The 22,598-nt window shown below is 33.6% G+C and overlaps 5 protein-coding genes and 1 pseudogene across 5 annotated transcripts; 5 read left to right on the top strand and 1 right to left on the bottom strand.

The window, feature by feature from the left end:
• Positions 1-499: 499 nt before the first annotated feature.
• LOC110725090 (B3 domain-containing protein REM16-like) lies at positions 500-1,697 on the top strand. Its single transcript, XM_021904560.1, has 2 exons — positions 500-616; positions 1,200-1,697. Exons 1-2 carry the CDS (start codon positions 500-502, stop codon positions 1,695-1,697), a joined length of 615 nt encoding a protein of 204 aa, XP_021760252.1.
• Positions 1,698-5,796: 4,099 nt separating this feature from the next.
• On the top strand, positions 5,797-9,963 carry LOC110725254 (B3 domain-containing protein REM16-like). Its single transcript, XM_021904742.1, has 4 exons — positions 5,797-6,039; positions 6,889-7,444; positions 8,356-8,543; positions 9,363-9,963. Exons 1-4 carry the CDS (start codon positions 5,923-5,925, stop codon positions 9,654-9,656), a joined length of 1,155 nt encoding a protein of 384 aa, XP_021760434.1. The 5' UTR covers positions 5,797-5,922; the 3' UTR covers positions 9,657-9,963.
• Positions 9,964-10,963: 1,000 nt separating this feature from the next.
• On the top strand, positions 10,964-12,636 carry LOC110725045 (annotated as a pseudogene).
• A 753-nt stretch (positions 12,637-13,389) lies between these two features.
• LOC110725089 (protopanaxadiol 6-hydroxylase-like) lies at positions 13,390-14,343 on the top strand. The gene has a single exon (XM_021904559.1). It carries the CDS (start codon positions 13,390-13,392, stop codon positions 14,341-14,343), a length of 954 nt encoding a protein of 317 aa, XP_021760251.1.
• A 1,291-nt stretch (positions 14,344-15,634) lies between these two features.
• On the top strand, positions 15,635-16,451 carry LOC110725088 (protopanaxadiol 6-hydroxylase-like). Its single transcript, XM_021904558.1, has 2 exons — positions 15,635-15,757; positions 16,161-16,451. The coding sequence occupies exons 1-2, from the start codon at positions 15,635-15,637 to the stop codon at positions 16,449-16,451; spliced, it is 414 nt and encodes a 137-aa protein (XP_021760250.1).
• Positions 16,452-17,939: 1,488 nt separating this feature from the next.
• On the bottom strand, positions 17,940-21,315 carry LOC110725253. Its single transcript, XM_021904741.1, has 2 exons — positions 21,161-21,315; positions 17,940-19,551 (listed from the first exon to the last, which is right to left on the bottom strand). Exon 2 carries the CDS (start codon positions 19,447-19,449, stop codon positions 18,355-18,357), a length of 1,095 nt encoding a protein of 364 aa, XP_021760433.1. The 5' UTR covers positions 19,450-19,551; positions 21,161-21,315; the 3' UTR covers positions 17,940-18,354.
• Positions 21,316-22,598: the final 1,283 nt, after the last annotated feature.

The raw sequence follows: 22,598 nt of genomic DNA, 5'->3' as shown, positions 1-22,598 counted from the left end.
CCAACAAACTCTCGTGTGAGAGGGCGTGATAAAGTATAAAATATATTCCTGGACCTCAACCATCGGCTTAACCTTTTGGTTGAGTTGGTCCACTAACATTAAAGTTTAACCATGTCAACTATGGGAATTTTTTTTTTTTTTAATTACATTTTTATTGGAACATAATTTGATTTCGAAAGAACTTTTTGTTCAAAAGTATAATTGCTCTTAAATGTTCAACGCTTGTCATGCTAGAAAATTATGTCAATAAAATTACTACTTCGTATAATACGAGTACTCTGGTACTCTGAAAATCAAGTACAAATCTTTTATTGTCCTCATTTATTAACATGGAGTACTTGTATTAGTTGTAATGTTGTATCAAGTACTGTAAAATTCAACCATCTAGTAGTAGTATGAGTATCTTTTGCAGTTCTGCCAAAAGATTTGCATTCATCCAAAACTTTATTTCTTCTCCCTTTCTTTTTCTCTCTTCCTCTAATCTAGCATTAGCAAAAACATGGCAAAGAAATGCCAATGGTGTGAGATTAAGGAAAATTATCATTACTGGCGTAACTTTCCTTCAACAACTCACCAGTTTCTTGTGATTATGCCCTACAATTTCCATCAACAACTGGTAATTTTCTTCCTATTTACCATTTTATTTAACTCATTATAAGCCAAGTTTTTTTTTTTTTTTTAGTTACTCTGAAGGTTCTAGATTGTTTTACAAGAACATAATTTGCAATTCTGCCTACAAAAAAATTATTATAAGAAGAGTATTAATCTTGCATATTAATTGTGCATTAGCTAGCTTCAAACTTCAAAGGGTGGAAGCTAAGTATTAATATAATTACTCAACTTATCACGAGTTTTGATTTTGTTCGTTTTTGGTAAGTAATTCCTCAAAACTTCATATAATGTTTCAAAGAAGAACATAACTTGTGTTTCGTTGGTAACAAAAAATATAGTCAGGAATCTTTTTTTCTAGATTTGTCTTGGGTCTACTTTCAAAATTATTATTACTCCGGATTATTTTATAAATTTAGCAAAGGATGATTAATTGATTATAGAAAGAGTATTAAACTTATCATATTAATTGTGCATTAGTAAGTATGAAATTTCAAATGATTGAAGACCTCAAGTTTAAAATTTGTCACATAACTACCCACTTATCACAAGTTTTTGTTTTTTTTGTTTTTTTTTTTTTTGCTTTGTAGAAAACTCCTCAGAAGTTTATTGAATGTTTCAAAGAGGAATTGTCAACATGGTGTACACTAATCGGACCAAGTGAAAACAAATGGAGAGTGAAGTGTTCAAGCTCAGCCGAAAATGAAATTGATACGAAATTCACAGACGGATGGGAGAAGTTTGTCACTGATCACGGAATAGAAGTTGATGACATTGTGGTGTTTCGTTATGCTGGAGATTCGTCGTTTAAAGTCTTTGTATTCGATGGGGAGAGTAGTTGCGAAAGGGAGGGCTCTTACTTTGTGAGTAATACATCTTCTAGCTCACACAAAGTTAGTTGTACGATTACTTTGCACTTTAAGAGGGCTGATAACAACAATGGTTCGAGTACGAGTATGAGTACTCCTGCTCCTACTCCTACTCCTGCCCTGACTCTTAATCCTTCTCCTGCTGCTGCTGCTGTTGGAAGTTCGCATAAACCAATTATGATTGATGAGGAAGACCATTGTTTGAGCTTTTACTGCTGAATTAGATTATTTAGTTTGTATATTTTGGTGCTTAGAAGTTAAAACCTAGATGTTGCACTGGAATTTATTTGAGTAGGAATTAAGGCAAAGACCATTGATAAATGATTTTTATCAGACTTGCTTAGTTTAATAGCATTGCACTCTGTTGAATGTATTGATCCTGTTTGTGCACGTATGATATTAAAAGTGACATCCCTATTATTATTTGATCTTGTTTAATTGGGTTTTTATGTATTTAAAGTTGATTGAATTAATTATATACTTTATTCTTGATTATCATTTAAATGGTCTCATTTTACAGGAAAACACATTACTTAGTAGTTGGTACTATTGTTTGGCCCATACGAGTATTGGACTGAGGAGAATACATCGTATTAGCTTCATTTTTTCAGTTTTTACCCTTGTTCAGTAATTAGTTTCTACGAAGTATATACGAGTATATTTTTGCTAGAAAGCAAGTAGAAATTAATTACTGAACAAGGGTGTTAAGCCTAATATTGTAGCATGTAGCGCGATTGTTCGGGTGAAATGTTGAACTGTGGATTTGTATCTCAGCATATAAATCATTTTCAAGGTTTCTTTAGAGTTGTTATCTGCATATGGCCATTGCTCGTGGATGACATATCTCAGTATCTGTTGAGCATTTTTAAGATGATGCTAGTTTTGGCTTGTTCTAGTGAAATAATGCAGTAATCTCTGAGTTAGATTTAGGGATATAGTAGAGCAGAAAATGGACAAGCAAACTTTTAAGCATTTAGCAAAATAATAGAGCAAAACATGGGTAATTTCCTGTCTGTGGCATACCACTCGCAGAAGATCTGAAATTTACGAGCAGACTGTATTTGAATTTAGAAAAGTTTAGGGAAGTAGCTTGTGTGTGTCTTATATATAATGAATTGGAGATTATAAAGCAATCTTTGGTGGGTTACTAATGTTTCGTGTTAGCGAGATTATGGCAGTGTGTTCTTGATTATTTGTTGCATTATGGTCTTTTAAAGTAGTGTAAGGCCCGATTATTACAAACAAGGAACTATGTAATGTTGTTGCCTTGAGTGAAGGCCAAAAGAAAATAGGCAACAGATGAAATATTTTTTGTACTAAACTGATGAATTTATCAGCGTATGACTATGCAGAAAAAACTCCCCAAACCAAATTGTGCTACATATCGAATAGGAGGGATCCTAGATAAGAGCTTTTGACAAGGCTACAAGATTCATGGAGGTTAAAAGTTATGTTAAGAAGCAGAACAATATTCAGAGCGCGCCTATGTTTCAGATAACCTTGCAGCCTTCACATGTTTACAAAACATTTTTACTAGTTTGTTTTCCCTTCTGTACCCCTTAGTTCTTTCTAATTAAATTTTTTGTTTTAGCTATGGAGAGTGTTTAATTACTCTGTTTCAAAGTAAGTGCAACCCGAACCACTAGTTATCATGATAATTTTATTAGTTTTACTCTCAAAAATTCTTATCATAGTTCAATTGTGCAACAATATCTGATCTTGTTTCTTATGCATCTTAGTATGTGTATGTAGCTGAGTAAAAGAAGTGAAGAGGTTGAGTTAATAAAACAATTAAGCTAATGCCCACAAAGTCATCAATGATTTGCCAATGTTGAAAGGGTTCGGCCATGTCATATAGACTATGCGTACATTTACGCGTTGGTAATCCATCCCCTAGATAAAGAGCTAGGTTAAATACTATTAAAAATTGTTGAGTTGAATTCCACTATGTTTACATGTCTATATTAACGCATTACTTGACACATTGTAGAAATGTTCTTTGTTTCCCTTATTCATATAGTTTTGGTTTGCTATAGTTTACCAATCTATATTTGGATTTGTAAGCAGACAGTTCCAAACAAATGGGCAATAGAGCATATGGTCCAAGTATCTCATGTTGTGAAGCTGCAGGTTGGAGATCGAAGCTGGATTGTTGGATTCCAATTTGAAGACAATGGGGCTTGTAATTGTTACTACTATCTCAAACGAAACTGGAGAAACTTTGTGCTTGACAATAATTTAGAGGTGCATGATTCGTGTGTATTCGAGCTGATTCAGAATGGGCTTACTCCTATCTTTAACGTCTACATATTTCGTGTTGTTGATAAAATTATTCCCTTGACACCATCAAAGATCTTATGTTAAGCTATAAGGGAAGATCAGATTTTGATAACAAGCTAGTTAAGTACTCCGAAGTTGCATTGCTATATAGCAAAGCTTGTCTAATGCATTTGTTACTGCTCGATTAGGTTATTTAGTTTGTATGTTTTGGTGCTTTGATTAGAAGTTGGTCTGTATTTAAGGCAAACCAATTATTAATGATTTTACCAAACAGAGTCTGGTAGCCTTAGCTTGCACTTTGTTGAATTGTTCATGTTTTTTATTTGATCGTATTTAAATTGGGTTTTTATGTTTTGAGAATTGGTTTAATTAGGTATATACAGTATTTTAGTTCTTAATTATCATTAAAATTCTCTCATTTTTTAGGTAAATAAATCAACCCGTCCCCTTGTTTGCCCCATTGGAGTATAGACTTGAGTCGTAATAGTAATCTATGTAGCTAACTTGTAATTTTTGTTTAGATGGAATTGAAAGAAAAATGCCTTTGTGGAACTAACTACTCACTCCTTTTATTTTTTAAATGTTATACTTTAAACCGTATGTAATTTTAGGCTTTTAGGTGATTAAATTGAATTAGTAAGATATTGTGGGGTATGCTGATAAAATATAAATTTATAAACAAAATAAATAGTGACTTAGCAAGTTAATAATCTCTATAAATTTGTATAAAATTAAGGGAAAGATTGTGGTCTACCCTAGAATGAGAAAAAAAAAACGAGAAAAAAAAATCCTATATGATTTCACTTTAATACAGTACTAGTGGATGACATGTGTCATAACTGATTTCGCTTTTAATATTAAGTTATTCATGATATTAAGAAAAAAAAAACATTAATTAGGTAGAGACTACTAACAAGCCAAAAAAAAAAACAAGTACTCCGTAATTGCCTCATCCCTTACATAAAAAAGAAAACTCTGAGTGAACAAGTAGTAAACATTTACCACTTTCCACTAACCTTATTTATTACTCCCTCCGTCCCATAATTTTTGCCCCATTGCAAAAATATGGGTCAAACTTTTAAAACTTTGACCATGAATTCTCGTTGATCTATAAGTGATAATATATTCATGTGGAATCTTGTTAGAATTGTCTCATTGTATAGTTTATTAATATCAAATTTTTATAATTTTTACGCGTATAGAAATGGAGATATATGCATTTGAAGACGTGTCTTGGAGACCGTGAAAAGTCAAATGGGGCAAAAAATAAGGGACAGAGGGAGTACTTGTAAAACATGTACTTGTGTGAGTAACTATAGCCCACTATCAGGTATAGGCTCACAGTTATCCATATCACAATATAAAATTATATTTTTTAAATAACTTTTTAATGTAAATGAAAATAGAAAAGGTAAAAGAGGAGTGGAAAAACATAACCCAAAAACAAAAGAGCGAGCAATCTATGGAGTACTTCCGGTTGGAGTTTAATTCTCATCGGACTTGTAGTATTTTTCATCCACGAGGACCGCGGTGCTTGATCTACCGGAGGTGTGAATTTTGTGGCAAGAATTTATTTAGAGTTTAAATGATGAAAGGTAGTAAAGTCGGAGGGCGGCGAAAGATTTTCATGGTTTTTCAACATAAACAAGTTCCTTGCCGGAGACACAAACTTATGGTTCTAGCCATTAAAAACGGTGAGTTCTATGTTGGAAATTGTTTGAGTTCGATTATTTCTGGTGAATTTTAAGTATTTGTCGGTGCTCAGTTATTATTGATTTGTGTAGCGTTATGATTAATTTGTATACTGTTGTGATTAATTTGTATACTGTTATGATAGTGTTGAATATAGTTATTAAGAGGAAAGAGACTACTTTTTTACCATAAGCAATACAATTTTGCCAATAAAATTCAACTACTCTCGTACTTGTGTCAATAAAATTCAACTACTCGTACTTGTGTCAATAAAATTCAACTACTCTCGTACTTGTGTCAAAAAATAAAATTCAACTACTCTGGTCTATCACTACTCGTACTTGTGTCAATAAAATTCAACTACTCGGTATATATTATACGATTTTCTGCCAAAAGATTTTCACTATTTCTTCTACCAATAGTAATTGCTTTCTCTTGCTCTTTCTCTTTCTCTAAGGCAGCTTTTGCAAAAATGGCAAAGAAATGCCAATGTTGTGAAATTAAGGAGAATTACCATTATTGGCTTGAATTTCCTTCAACTAATCACCAGTTTATCGTGATTATAGCTCACAATTTCCTTCAAGAACTGGTAATTTACTTGTCATTCACTACGAGTGCTTTTTTATGCTGAATTTATCTTCTACTGTGAATTTATCTTCTACTGTGAGAAGATTTCTCAAAATTTGATAGAAGTTTTTTTTATTTTTTTGGACACCAAAAATTGATAGAAGTTAACAAAGAGGAACACAATTTGTAATTTCTACATAACGAAAAGTATATTCAATTATTCATGTAGTTATGTGAGAGTTTAATTTGTTTGTTAGATTTGTCTCAAATTGCACTTCAAAATTATCAACATTTTTATTAATTTAGTAAGAGATAATTATAGAATGAGTTTGAATTTGCCATATTATTTATGCATTTGCTAGTGTTAATTTTTGAATCTTGTATGTTAGATGTAGCTACTTTGCTAAATTAAGATCCGGAATTTACCTGAACACATGCAATTTTAAATAAACTTTGAATTTGCCATATTATTTATGCATTTGCTAGTGTTAATTCCGGATCTTAATTTAGCAAAGTAGCTGACTTTAATAGCCATTTAGTAACTTTCTTTATAAAACTTTCTTTACCTGAATCATTAGTTCATTAATTGTACATTAGCTAGCTTAAAACTTCAAATGGTTCAATTTTAACGAATAATACAGTCAAGTGGAATCTCGTTTGCTAGATTAGTTTAGGGATGTTTCAAAATATCTAACATTTTATAAATTTTGGAAAATATAATCATATCAAGACAAACTTCCCATACACAAATTGTGCATTAGCTAGCTTAAAGTTTCAAATGGAGAAATTTATAAACAACGGATGAAGTATTAAGCTTGATTGGCATTTAATTACCAAGCTCATCACATATTTTTTTTGTTTGTTTTGGTAGAAAATTCCTCAAAAGTTCATAGAATGTTTCAAAGAGGAACTGTCAACATGGTGTACGCTAATCGGACCAAATGAGAACAAATGGAGAGTAAAGTTTGTTAGTGGTACGAAATTCTCAGATGGATGGGAGAAGTTTGTTAGTGATCATGGAGTTGAAGTCAATGACATTGTGGTGTTTCATTATGCTGGAGATTCGTCGTTTAAAGTCTCTGTATTCGATAGGGAAAATGGTTGCGAAAGGGAGGGCTCTCACTTTGCGAGTAATACTTCTACCTCGCACAAAGTTACTTGTACGAGTACTTTGCATTTTAATTGGGCTGATAACAATAATGGTTCGAGTACGAGTACTCCTGCTCCTGCTCCTGCTGCTGCTGCTGCTGCTGCTGTTGGAAGTTCGCAGAAACCAATTGTGATTGATGAGGAATCCCATGACTCTGAGTATGACTCTGCTTATAATGCTGAAACAAGTGAGGATGACGAAGATGATCAAAATAATTCTGAGTACCAGCCTGTTTGGAGGCGCAGAACAAGGGCAAGATCAGATTACTCTACTACAGGTTATAACACCATCTTTAAGTTTTATTATCTATATATAATTTTTATATATTATGTACAATGTGATCAAAATTGCATGTGTTCAGGTAAAGGTCGAAGGTTTATTTAAAAGTTTTGATAGTGTCACACACATTAGTAACAATTTGAAAGGATTTTGTCTGTCAGAGTCTCATCATGTGAATCATTCTAAAGAGTTTTTTTAAGTGGTATCTGCATATGGCTTGATGTAACTGTTTCTATTGGGTCGGACTGTTGGTGTTTGTGTGAATGTGAAACATTGTTGAGGGGCGAATGTTGAACATTTTTATGATGGTCTATTAGTCTATAAAGAAACATCAGTAGCAGAGGAGCAATATATACTGAATAGGGCTGAAAAAATGCTCTCTTGGGCTAATGGTCACTGAATCGGATTTCATCAATCCAATTTGTGATTACGCTACTGATTTAGATAACTGATATAAAGCAATTTAGTAAATTGTTCATAAGCAATTCAATTGCACATTTTCTTAAGAATGGACAAGTCGTCTTTTTAAGGCATCATTTAGCAAAATGGTAGAGCAAAAACATGGGGAATTTCCTGTCATTGTCATACTACTCACAGAAGACCTGAGATTTATAAGCAGACAAATTTGTATCAGGAATAGTATAGGAGAGTAGTCCATTTGTGTGTCTTAGAATGATATGACTTAAAGGTACAATTTTTAAAACAATCTCTGGTGGGTGACTGATGTCATGGAGATCGTACCGTGGTAGTCATCGTGTGTTGTTGATTATTTGCTGCATAATTCGCCATTTGAAGCTATGACCTTGAATGAAGGCCTAATGTATATCTTAGCAAGATAATAGGCAACATACGTTATTTATTTATTTCTTTTTTCAAATTGATGAATTTATCAGCATGTTATGCATGCAGGGAAAACTCCCCAACTCGGAGCATGCTTCATATCTAATAGGAGGGACCCTACAGATAAAGAAAAGGAAAGAGCTGTAGAAAAGGCTACCGAATTTATGGAGGCTATTCAGAGGCAGAACAAGATTCAGAACGCGCCTATGTTTCAGATAACCTTAAAGCCTACACATGTTAAACATAAGTTTCTACTGGTTTGTTTTCCTTTCAATACCCCTGAGTTTGTCTAAGTTCTAATTAATCTAATTGTTTTTGTTTTACCTGTGGAAAGTGTTTAATTAATCTGTTTAAAAGTAAGAGCAACTCCATCCTCTAGTTAATATGTTAATATTAATATCTCAAAATTCCTTATCGTAGTTCAAATGTGAAAAATTTGATCTTGTTTTTCATGCCAGGAATCCGATTATTTGGTTATGAGCTGGTAAATTAGTAGAAACAATATTGAGATGAATTAGAAAATAAAATGGGAAGAAAATAAATAACAGTACACAGACTTTAATTGGTACTTCGGTCTGTTTAAGTAATGTGATCTTTTGGAGTACATCTTAGTGTCTATCTGCTTCTAAGTACAAGAGGTAAGGAGGTTAATTTAGTAAAACAAGCTGATGCCAAAAAAGTCATTAATGAGTTATCAATATTGAAAGGTTTCCATGTCAGAAAGACTATGCTACATATACTCGTCGGGTAATCCATCCACTAGATAAAGAGGTTAAAAACAATCTAAATTGTCGAGTTGGATACCAGTAGATATTTATGTCTATCTCTAGCGCGTTTCTTACTAGTGAGTAGACAAAAATAATTCTAAGAACATGTATAGTAGGCCAAGGTGGTAGCATTAAAGGATTAAAATTCTGCATTATCCTAGCTAAATACTTGTACTCGTATTATTTACTTCTCTGGTTGCATAATCACACAGTTTTTCTATGCTATAGTTTATTATCCTACCATTATTTGCTACAATTTACCAATGCAACTTAAGATGTATATATATATATATGTGGATTTGTAAGCAGACAATCCCAAGAAAATGGGCAACAGAGCACATGGTCCAAGGCACTCGAGACGTGAAGCTGCAGGTTGGAAACCGAAGCTGGATTGTTGGATACAGATGGTCACTGCGATTTCAAACTTTTCAGCACTTTCTCAATCCAAACTGGGCGAACTTTGTGTTTGATAATAATTTGGAGGTGCATGATTCATGTGTGTTCGAGCTGATTCAAGAAGGGTGTTTACCTGTCTTTAACGTCTACATATTTCGTGCCATTTATAACATTGTTCCCTTGACACGGTCAGGTTTCAGATCTTAAGCTAAGAGAAAGATCAGATAACAGTAGCAAGGAAAGTCGAATCACGATAACAAGTACTCTGTTGTTGCTAGATAGCAAAGCTTATTTGAGCTTTTACTGCTAAATTAAATTATTTAGTTTGTATTGGTGCTTGAATGGTAGAACCCTGGAAAATATTTGAGTAGGAATTAAGGCAAAAACCATTGATAAGTGATTTTTATCAGACTTGCCTAGTCTAATATATTAGCCTTGCACTTTGAATGTATTGATCCTGTTTGTGCATGTATGATATTTAAAGCAACATCCCTGTTATTCTTTGATCTTAATAAATTGGGTTTTTATGTTTTAAAAAGTTGATTAAATGAATTATATCATTTAAATGCTCTCATTTTACAGGAAAACACTTATAAAGTCAATTATCATTTAAATGCTCTCATTTTACAGGAAAACACAAGCGCTGGTTAAAAAACAATCATTTGATTTTGTTTCTTGCTCTCAGTGAAAATTGGTAGTCTTGGACCTCTTGGTAATTAGTGGGTGGTGAGATATTATCTTTTAACACATTTAAAGGCTAATGAGGTTTTTTTTATTTTTATTTATTTTATTTTTTATTTATTTTATTTTTTATTTTTTTTACTTAGAGGATAGTAGATAAAACAAGAGGTAGTAGGCTTAATTGATGAGAAAAAATAAGTGGATTTATGCTACTTTATGAAAAAAAGGGAAGTGTAAAACTAATAATTGACTTTATAATTACACCCCCAAAAAAATTGACTTTATGGGAAAAGTCTGTTAACTAAATATGTTACATACTACCTTCGGTTCTTATTACTCGTAATAAAGGGGTATTATTTGTGAGACATAAAATATTTCTTTGTTGTGAGTAATAAAATCTAGAGGTGGTATAATATTCCACATAATGCCTGATGAGAAATTCAATGTATATACGTTTCCATCTCAAAAATTGAAGATATATATAATCAAAATGAAAGATACACGGCACGCAATAGCATAAACTACAAACAAAAAGTAACATTACCAACCTCATTGAGCGTGCCATGCAATCCATGATATATCCATTTCGTACACCTTTCTTTTCCATTTGTTCATTTGATACTCATATATATGACGAATAGTATATGTTTATGAACATGGTATGACAAAAATGAATTCATATATGACGAACAGTATATGCTTTTGAACTCACATGACCAATTTGTGTGACTATATATTAGTATGTATAGCCTCATTCGCTCAAACACTTACATAAATATGCACAAGTCTAAGTAGTATTCCAATACATAAATTACTTTTTTCAATAAACAAGTAAATTTAGCCATGGAAAAAAACAGAAATATGAACTCTTCTCATCACATTGCAAAAACATGGAAAAAACTAAGTGGTGAAAACAATTGGGAAGGCCTCTTAGACCCCCTCGATATCGATCTTCGAAGATACATCATTCATTACGGAGAAATGTCTCAATCAACCTATGATACCTTCAATAGCTCAAAAAAATCAAAATATGCTGGTAGTAGTTTTTTTTCCAAGAAAAATTTCTTCTCAAACGCTGGCCTAGCAAATGGAAATCGATACAAGTATCGCGTTACAAGATTCTTGTATGCAACTTCAGGGATAGATTTGCCTGATGCCTTCATTTTTAAGTCATGGTCTAGGGAGGCATGGAGTAAAGAGTCCAATTTTATAGGGTACGTGGCGGTGGCAGATGACGAGTCCGTGGAATTCTTAGGGAGGAGAGACATTGTTATTGCTTGGAGAGGGAGTATTCAGTCGTTGGAGTGGGTTAATAATTTGCAATTTCGTCTAGTTCCGGTTTCGGATATTCTTGGAGACGATGATATAGGTGATAAGCCTAAGGTACATGAAGGATGGTACTCGATTTATACATCGGATGACCCTAAATCTCCATTCAACAAAACTAGCGCTAGAAATCAGGTGAGATTAGTCCTTCGAACTTCGTTCTTTTTATACATAATAAATAACGATAATTATATACTTGTGTAGATCTTGCTGGATTCATCTTGATATATACTTATTATTTTTTTATTCTTGGATGGATTTGTATATAGGTACTACTTGAGATTCGAAATCTAATGGAACAATACAAGAATGAAGAGGTTAGTATAACAATAACAGGCCATAGTATGGGAGCAGCACAAGCTACACTAAACGCGGCTGATATAGTTGTTAACAACCTTAACATGCCTAAAAGCTCCCCCGGAAAATCATGCTTGGTAACAGCCATATTATTTGCTAGTCCTCGAGTAGGAGACGCCAATTTTTTAAAGTTCTTTTTAGAGTATGACAACCTTAAGATATTAAGGGTACGTAACGCCCTAGATGTCGTACCACACTACCCACCTATCGACTATGTCCATGTCGGAGAGGAGTTGGTGATCGACACAACTAGGTCACCGTACTTGAAGTTCCCCGGAAATGTAGTTACTTGGCACAACTCGGAGGTCTACTTGCACGGTGTTGCAGGAACACAACGTGGTGAGAAAGCGTTCGAATTGGTAGTAGATCGTGACATATCATCAGTAAATAAACATTGGGATAATTTAAAGGACGAGCTCCTCATCCCAGTTGCTTGGTGGATATTGAAGAATAGGGGCATGGTTTAACGGTTGGATGGATCTTGGGTATTGATGGATCGAGAGATGGATGATGATGAAGACTTTGACCTTTGAACATAGCTTCTAAGTAACCTTCATTGATGTTGAAACCCCATTTGTTGCGCACATGTGAATTATTCCACATTGAATTTAAAGAGAGAACATAGCACCATATAAGCTATAGGAGTTACTTCTTTTTTTTTTTTTTTTTTTTTTTTTTTTTTTTTTTTCAGTTGATTAGTATAGAATCACCTTTGAACTTGTTATTGGACCGACACTCCTATTTATTTGGGACTTTAGATTACCTAGGTCCATTTCGCCATTAATGGACCAGGTTATTAATTGGATATGCATATATGCAAGAATTCATGAAAGTTTTCTTTATTGATGTTGATATTGAAATTGGTAAATTTATTGTAATTTTGTATTATTCTATCTGTTTCTCTATTAATAATTAATTAATTATTTTACTCATAATTTTTTGTGGAATTGATGAATATCCATTTGTTTTCTTTAAGATGTTCGTGTTGCACGGCTTCTAATGCACGACTTTGACCACTAATATCTTCAATAATAAAAGAAATAGTACATAAATTATTCTACGCATGAAAGTCGATATCGCTTAAAATCTATTATATTAGAAAGGAAAACAACAATACATTGTTAATGCATCAATAATATAATAAAGCGCAACAATCAAACACATAGCACCCATCAAACGCAAAAGAGGAAAATCAAATGACTAGCCACCATTTCCGTGTAGCAAGAAAGAAGTTAGTAGGCTTCATGCCATATCATGCAAAACTGCTTGCCTAAACTCATGCCAATGATCCAGCTAGTTCATGATAATAACATGCACAAATAAATCTAACTTTTCTTAAAATTAAAGAAGGTACATTTCTATGGGATTGGATTATTTAACCAACCGTTAAGAGTATCAATTTGATGAATTATTATTTGTTCACAAATTGTGCATTAGTAAGAAAATTAAGATTTTATTATTATATATTTTATAAAATACATTAAAACAAATTCAATATGATGTCAAAAGTCTGTCTAGTATACTATTTATCCAACTAAAGATCACCTACACATAATAGAAATTGAATAAGAAGAACATGACTTCAATTATTTTCTTAGGACTTGTCTTTGCAATTTTCCTTCTCTTCTTTCGTAAATCTAGGAAGGTCAAGCCTAGCACAAACCTTCCTCCGGGTAAAACCGGCTGGCCGATTCTTGGTGAAACTTTAGATTATGTCCGACGCCCTGCTGAATTTATACGTGATCGAATGATGAAACACTCTCATGATGTCTTCCAAACTTCATTGGCAGGGGAAAAAATCGCGGTTTTTTGTGGTCCATTAGGTAACAAGTTCATATATTCAAATGAAGACAAATTTAAGCCTTGGTTACCTCACACCTTTGTGAAAGCTCTCTCTCTGAAATCAATTGACCGCGATACCCCATCACTTAAATTGTTCGTAGAGCAATTACTAAACTTCCTTAAGCTCGAGTCCTTGCAACAATATATTCATGTTATGGATTCAAAGACACGCGATCATGTAGAGATGTATTGGGTGCCTTACGATGAAGTAAAGGTTCAATTTTTATCTAAAGAGTTCACCTTTGAACTCATTTGTCTTTTGTCGTTTAACTTCCATGAGATAGATCAAGTGAAGGAATTAGCTGAGCGTTTCAATACTTTGGTTAAAGGGCTTATGTCCGTGCCAGTGAACTTGCCTGGTACGCAATACAATCGGGCTATGAAGGCGTCGAAGGCTGTCCTAGACAAGCTGATTGATTTAATTAGGAAGAGAAAATTGGAATTGTTAGAAAATGATATGAATAATCGCGATCAAGAGATTCAAGACGACCTATTGACTCGAGTGCTAAGGGCTTCGGATAAAGAAGGCGTGGCTTTTGAAGACGACGAGTTAGCTGGTCTAATTCTTGGTGTCTTGTTTGCTGGATTATATACTTCAAGCAGTGCCATCACATTTGTAATTAGTCACCTTGCTGAATATCCCCATGTTTATGCTAGAGTTTTACAAGGTATTTCGCAATATACATGAATATCATCATATTTATTCCCTCTTTTATTTTAAGTGTTACATGATAGAGAATATTAATAGAATATTCTCATCCTAAGTTTAGGATATATTTTGTATAAGAATATCTCTATGATATCTTTACATTTCTTGTTTGTTATTTTGTAAAAGAAGTGTTTTTTTTATTTTTTTATTATTTTTTTTTATTTTTGTGTAATCGTTTGTGAATCTTGCCGGTGGATATAATTTTCTAACCCACCGGCAGGGGAAGATAAAACAATCCCAAGGTCTAACCTAAGCTCTGATACCATGTCAAATAATATAGAACTCCTTAATTATAGTGATTTCCATTGATCAATATTTATAGAGTTACAATGAGAGTCCTAATCATATTAGGTAACTAACAAGATATGTAAAGATATCATAAAAATATTCTTATACAAAATATATCGTAAACCTAGGATGAGAATATTCTATCAATATTCTCTATTATTACAGTTTAATTTGATCATGTGAGGATTGAACATAACATATTTTCTACTAACTATTATTTAGTTCTGATTCCTAAACTCTTTTGGGTTGATTGTATGTGTTTGTTTGGTTTTGCTACATGCATCTTCTATCACAAGAACAATTGGCGATTGCGAAATCAAAAAGGAAAGGGGAGCTATTTGTTGAATTATTTAGAGAATGGTAGACTAATTTCATGTTATTTAATTAATTTACTTAGGTTAAGGTGTTGTATTATTAATTAAATATGTAATTAAAGCAAATAATCAATCATAATTGACGGTTGTGGCCGATGTACAATGCTTTGTGTCATTTGGCTTGTATGGCCAAACAATACTAGTAAGTTTTATTGCATTGTTTGGTGGCCAAACAATACTAGTAAGTTTCACTGCATTGTTTGGCTTTGGTATTGGCAGTAAGTTACATTGCATTGTTTGGTTTTAGTATTATGCTTTATATATATGTTTAATAACATATGATGAGAGTTTTTTCAAGAGATAAGTCATTTTTATTATTTTTCTTCTTGAATACGATTGCAAATGACAATTTTCATCATCACAAATACAAACCACTTGAATTATTGTGATTACAATTTGACTACAACAAATTGTAATTGTTCCGTTTTGTCTCCTAAGTGAATTTTTCGTGAAACCCGGTTGTAGTATTAGGGTCGAAATTACACTTTTGGGAAAGTGATTCCATTCACGACTCGGATAAATTTCTCTGTTTTAATTTCCATATTTCTTTGTAATTTCCCTTGTTTACTATTATCCCCAACACTATTAACTTGGAAGGATATCCAAAAATGAAGTACACTTGGAATGTGGTATGTGAATCTATGAGACTAATACCACCCGCACCCGGAGGTTTTAGAGAGGCTATAACTGACCTCTGTTATGCCGGCTTCACAACCCCAAAGGGATGGAAGGTATGAAATTGATTAGAAGAAAGATTCAATTACATTAAGCTTTCCAGAAATATACATTCTCCTCTCATTTTAAGTTAACACGTTTCTTTTATCAAGTTTAATTTATTACCAAGATATATATTCAACCATAAATAATTTGTAAAAATCATATAAAATCATTTGAAAAATAATCAAAACGTATCAACTAAAAAAAGTATTTTTTTTTTTTAAGTGTCACGCCATGATCATTGGATTGCATTGAGTAATGTACTTATACAAAACTAATACATAAGTACTAAATACAGCACAAAATAACCTGAATGTAGAAATGAATTAATGATATAAAAATAATAAAATTAAAGACCAAAAATATAATTCTGATAATTACTCTTGTGAAATGTTTTTTTGTGTTTTGATTAAATAGGTTCACTGGAATTTTTATTCAACTCACAAGGACCCAAAGTATTTTCCAAACCCGGAAAAGTTTGAGCCTTCAAGATTTGAAGCCACAATGCAGCCAAATATATTTGTACCCTTTGGAAAAGGGCAACATATGTGTTATGGTAACGAGTATGCTCGAATTAAGATCCTCGTATTTTTGCACAACGTTGTAACTCGATTTAGATTGTCAAAAGCTAATCCTCCAGAGAAATTAATCTATACTCCAGATCCAGTATCTGTTGAAGGCCTCCGAATTCGCCTTCTACCTCATTAGAATTGCTAGAGAATAGAGGTATAATAACACCATATCATGTTATAGATTGTTTACGTATCTTCTAATTGATATTATCATGCTGAAATAAAACCTTCTAATTGATATCTTTTTCTAAATTATATAGCTACTTTAGCAAAAGTATTTACTAAAATGACTGAATTAATTTCTAATTCCAAAACTAACCTAGATATTTGCTTTAAGGCTTATGATCGAACATCAAACACAATTTATTCTTTTTTATTTTTCAAGTGCGCCTGTGAAAGTCTAACTGGCTAATACAAGAGGGGGGGGGTGAATTGTATTTGAGGTGAAATCTAAAAACTTTTTGCGGAATTTAACTAAATGAAATAGTGACGAGAGAAGATATAGGCTTTTCTAAATTTCCACTAAGTAATCAAACTCTTTACAAGTGAAGATTCAAACCCGTTAACAAGTTCCACAAATTAGGAACTTGTTCCCAACTCTCACAGAAGACTTCAGCAACGAAGCTTCCTTGACCTCACTTTACAAACTCACAATCCCAACCCCTAAGTACTTGAATACAATCTGTGATTACAAATACCTATTGCACTCAAGAATATATGAAGGAAAATAACTCTCTTTATGTTATTAGATGGCTACTGGAATTTTTATGCTCAAGAGTTATGTTTTACTGAGATAGTTTGCATGAGTATTTATAGAGAAGGCTTAGTCATTAACCTCCACCATAATCACGTCCACATGTCAACAACCCACTAACAACTTGTGGAGTTATCTTGACAGATTGTGATCATGAAGAGGTTTCCTAGCCTTATCTAATTAAACCACTATCCTAACAACTTGATAACCATTAGCCGTATAAAAGATTTTCTCACAGAAAAACCACTTGCTAACTTTATCAAATATTTATTTAAAAGATTATCAAAAGTTTGTTTAAAAAGATTTTATTTGAAAAGATAAATTTATTATTTATTAAAACAACTAGATAATTATCTTCGATAATTATCTTTATTAAAACTTTTACAAATTATCTTTTCTTTAAGAAATTATCTTTTAAAACTAACTTTTATTCCAGTAGTCTTTAACATAAGTCATTGAGTTCCTTTCCGACTTTATATTATTGAGTGCTCACAATTAAAACTAGAACGTGAGATTTGCACGAGGCTTTTTAAAGAATGCTACTCCGCATCCAAGTTCCTACTCCGGAACGAACTTTGCTTGAATCCTTTATTCACCAAAGACTCAAAACATTCATTAGTCGAGTTTGTCAATTTGTCCATCAAAACCAAAAGGCTCAACAAATTCCCCCTTTTTGATGATGACAAACATTGACAAACTTAGGTAAATAAAATCATCCAGGCATGCAACAGAAATTTAAAGTAAGACATGAAAACAAAAAAAAAAAAAAAAATTAAAGAACTTAGAAAAATATTAAAAAGTATTTTTTTTTTTTTTTTATTTTTTTTTTTATTTTTTTTTTTTTTTTTTATTATTATTATTTTTTTTTTAAAAAAACTGAGCAAAAGAAAAATTAACAAAGACTTTAAAAACTGAACTTAGCAAAAGTTTGTACCTTCGATGTGTGAGTTCCTTGGTAAACACTTTAGCCGCCATGAAGTTTGTCTTTTCCCCCTTTTGGCATTATCAAAAGATTGAAAAAAAACATTTTGCTATACTCCCACTAGACTACGTAGGGAATAGTGAGCTCAAATAATGCAAGGCAAAAATAAGTTAGGTACCAAATTATCAGCAAACACACACAATCATATGAAAAATACGAGCCAAGTTCCGATTTAGGAAATAGAAGAGGAACATAGAGAATGTAGCAAAGGATAAAGGCGTACAAACCAAAGTTCAGAGAGATTAAACAAAACCAAAATAAAATTGTTCAACATATGAAATTAGAATAAGTGCAATCAAGGATTTAAAAGGCTGCATTGGTAGGATCAAGGGTTGGATTTGTGGGATCAATAGAGTCTTCCTCGACTTCCTCAAAGGCTACTCTGTTGATAGTTTCCAAGATCTCCTTGTTGCCTTCACTAAACTTGCCTTCAGCCTGTGCAAGCTTTGCCTCTACGCCTGCAAATCCGGTTGCTTGAGAATCTGCCAGAGCCTGCACCTGGCCTTTAAGAGAAAGCAGTTCCGAGGCCATTTCCTCCAGTTTCTTGCTCACCAGAGTAGTCAACTTCTCCATATCTGCTTGAACCTGTTGAAAATCATAAACAGACACACGAGTTCCAGAGAAAGCAGCAAAGCCAGTAGGCTGAAATGGAGGAGGAGAAGGTGAATGAGAAGGCTGCCTAGTAGGTGAGACAGGAATAGAAGAGGGTTCAGTGGAAGAGGGAACTTGGGTAGGTTTGAAGGTGGAATCAGATTTGTCTGAGGAGCTGATGGTTTCTACAGTCACAGGGTGTGTAGTAGAAAGGGCAGGCTTGACCACATTCCTCTTACTCCTTCTAAGGCCCCCTGTAAACACAGGAATGACAGGTGGTCCAGCTGTGCTCTCAGAGTCTGTGGTATGTTCCCTCTCACTTTGATCAGTTCCCTGCCCCTCATGTAAGTCAGATTGTCGAGCTTCCCCCTCAGAAACTTCCATATGTTCCCCCTCAGAATCTTCCTGTTTTTCTCCTTGCACATCTCCCTCAAGTATTTTTTCTTTGTTTTTCTCTCCGTTAGAACTTTTTTCTTCTTCCTTATCTCCCTCAGAATCACTGGAGGTGGTAGCACCCTCACTAGCCTCCTCACTACCCTGGTCACTGCTTGCATCACATTCTTCCTTAGCTTCTTTCCCTTTCCCTTTCTTTTTCTCCCCTCCTTTCCGAGGCACAAAACATACTTTGCCATTTGTAAGCCTAAGACTCAGTCTAAGTAATGATTGTTCAGAGAGGATATTATCGGGTTTGAGATATGTTGGGGATTCACATTCAACATCAATACCAAAAGATTTGAACAACACAGTAAGGAAAGAGCCATATGGAATTGTGGTCTTTTGAGCATAAAAATTCAAGTGTTCAATCATTAGAGCAGGGAAATTAATCTGTATTTTGCATGCAAGACAGAATATGAGGGAGGCATCCAAGAGTGATACGGTACTCCGTTTTTGTAAACGGGGTACTATACCCTTCCAGGTGAAGGTAAACAGTAGCTTATGAAGGGGTGTTAGGGCATGATGGTGAGTAGTTTTCACTTTCGGATTTCCTCCAATAAATTGAAGGATTTTGCATTCATCATTATGGCCAATGTTTACAGATTGTTTGTGCTTTAAATAAGAACAATAGCCTTTAACAGGAACTTGAAATAGATTTCCAAGATAATTGGCATCAAACGAAATTGGAATATCATTAACTACGGCCGAGCACACACCATTATCACATTGAAAGGTATTTTTGAACTCATAAATAAATTTAGGATAAACAGGGTAATGAGAACAATTCTGGAACAAGTGAGTCCATTTTTGATAATCAATTAAAGAAGTAAATTCAGTGAACTTACTCGCCACACACCAATCATAGTTGATGTGATATCCGAGAGTGTAATTCCATGATGGGAATTTGGTGGTTGCGCGCCGTTTCCTGTCGCCGCCCTTCACAGCCTTAGCCTTCCTCTTTGGCTGAGCAGATGGATGCACCACCGCAATTGGCACCGGTTGTGGAGACCCCGTGTTTGAGGAGGGTTTGAATGGTGGTGATCGGGTTTTTGGGGTGGTGTTTCGGTTGGTTTTCATGGTGTTGAAGATAAAATGAAGGGAAGGAGAAGATGAATAGTGTGAATAGGAAGGAGAGAGAGTGAGGCCGGTTATGGGAGTGTATGGGGAATTTAATTGATTTGATAGGTGAAGGTGGAGTGAAAAGAAGAAAAAGAGTTTAATGGGGAGGAGTGAGAAAGAAAAGTGACGGTTTAAACTGTGAGGTAGTGGGGTAGTTTTAGAGGTAGTAGGATTTAATTTGGTGAAATAATTGCACTCATCTAATTCAATGTTGATAAAATAAAATCGTAAGTTAAGAAGTTGATATACATGCTTCTTATCTTACGTAGCAAATAAGATCTTTTTGTATTTTTGAATTCTATGAGGAATAGAAAAATTCATCATGAAAAAATAAGGAAGGAAAAAGATAAGAATAAAAAAATAAGATAGGAATTTGTTGAGCCTTTTGGTTTTGATGGACAAATTGACAAACTCGACTAATGAATGTTTTGAGTCTTTGGTGAATAAAGGATTCAAGCAAAGTTCGTTCCGGAGTAGGAACTTGGATGCGGAGTAGCATTCTTTAAAAAGCCTCGTGCAAATCTCACGTTCTAGTTTTAATTGTGAGCACTCAATAATATAAAGTCGGAAAGGAACTCAATGACTTATGTTAAAGACTACTGGAATAAAAGATAAGAAAGAAAATAACAAGAAGAAAAAAAACAGATAAATAAAAAATGAAAAGGATAAATAAGAGCAAATTGATTGTAAATTATGATGATAATTTACGTGATCATGATACAGAGAGTAAAGAATGATGAAAAGGGAACTTAAAAAAAACATGGCTCAATATTTTTAACATATTAAAAGTATGTATACGTGACTTTTCAATACTTCACAAATCTTTCCCCTGGGTAATTTCAGCTGTGTTATGCACACAAGATTGAGCATAGCATCGTTAGTTACATCCGATTTTACCTTAGGGGTTCCAAACAAAAGTCACTTGAGCCGTAGCATCCCCAATTCCACACGCATCTTTTCAAACTTGTCTCTGCTTAAAGGCTTAGTTAATATATCAGCAATTTGTCATTCAGTAGAAATAAAATCTAGCTTAATTAAGCCCTTTTTCAAGAAAGTCATAAACATATCAAAAGTTTCATCTTTACTATGTAAGAATATGACCCATGTAAATCTAGAATAATCATCTACAAGAACTAAGACATATATTTTTCCACTTCTACTTTGAATTCTAACGGGGCCACACAAATCCATATGAATGAGTTCCAATGGTTTTGTGGTGCTTACCATTTTCTTTGATTTAAATGATGATCGAACATGCTTTCCTTTGATGCAAGCTTCACAAATTTTGTCATTTAGGAATTTGATAGAAGGTAATCCGATTACCAAGTCCTTTGACCTTAATTTGTCAAGCAATGAAAGACTAACATGTCCAAAACGTCTATGCCATAGAAGTGGATCATCCTCAATAACATTTAAACAGGATAGATTGTATTTTGGAACTTTGTTAAGATCCACGGTATACGTGTTCCCTTTACGAGTTCCTTCCAAAACGATTTTTCCAGTGTTATTGTTGATGATTTTGCAATTTTCAGAAGAAAAGCTTACAGAGTTTCCTTTATCACAAAGCTGAGATATACTGAGTAGATTATGCTTCAAACCCTCGACTAAAAATACATTGTCAATTGCATGGGAACTTGACCTTCCTACTTTGCCAACAGCAACAATGTTGCCTTTCTTATTGTCTCCAAAGGTCACTGTTCCCCCTGTATAGGCCGTCAGTGAGAGAAATCTGGATTCATCTCCTGTCATGTGCTTAGAACAACCGCTATCGAGGTACCACTGGTTGTTCCCCCTCACTGCGACCTGCAAAAGAAATTAAGGGTTAGTAGCAGGAACCCTTTCATTCATGGGTTCCTGTGTTGACACATTTAAATCAGATTTCTTCTGCCAAACATAGTTCACATTCTTATTGTACAGATTTGCTTTCTTAGTACATTCTTCACTGCGATGTTCCTTTTTACCACAAAAAGAACAAACGGTCTCACTAGGTAAGTTCACATATTTCTTTTTCTTTCCAGTGGACTTCTTCTTATGAACATAGCCTAGACCTTCTGTTCTTTTTGTCTGAGCTTCCTTTACCCACTTGGGAACACCCGTGCTTGCTGTATTTTTACTTTTTCTTGCAATTTCTAGGTCCTTTTCTAGTTTCTCATTTTTATCATTGGTTTCCTTTATCTCTTTCTTAACATGCTCTAGTTCATTATTAAACATGATTAAAGGAACTTCAGTAGACCTGCAAGAATCAATGTTAGCACACAACATTTTATATTGAGTCAATTCAATATTCAGCATGATATTCTCACTCTTGACTCTTTCAAGGGATTCTTTTAGCATAATATTTTTATCTAACAATTCAAAGAATCTGCCTTGAACATCATTTCTTAAGCTATTCAGATACTTAA

The sequence above is a fragment of the Chenopodium quinoa genome, unplaced genomic scaffold (assembly GCF_001683475.1).
Source record: "Chenopodium quinoa cultivar QQ74 unplaced genomic scaffold, ASM168347v1, whole genome shotgun sequence".
Lineage (NCBI taxonomy): Eukaryota > Viridiplantae > Streptophyta > Magnoliopsida > Caryophyllales > Amaranthaceae > Chenopodium > Chenopodium quinoa.
Note: the sequence above shows the minus strand (reverse complement) of the source record. Positions and strands in the feature narration are given on the sequence as shown.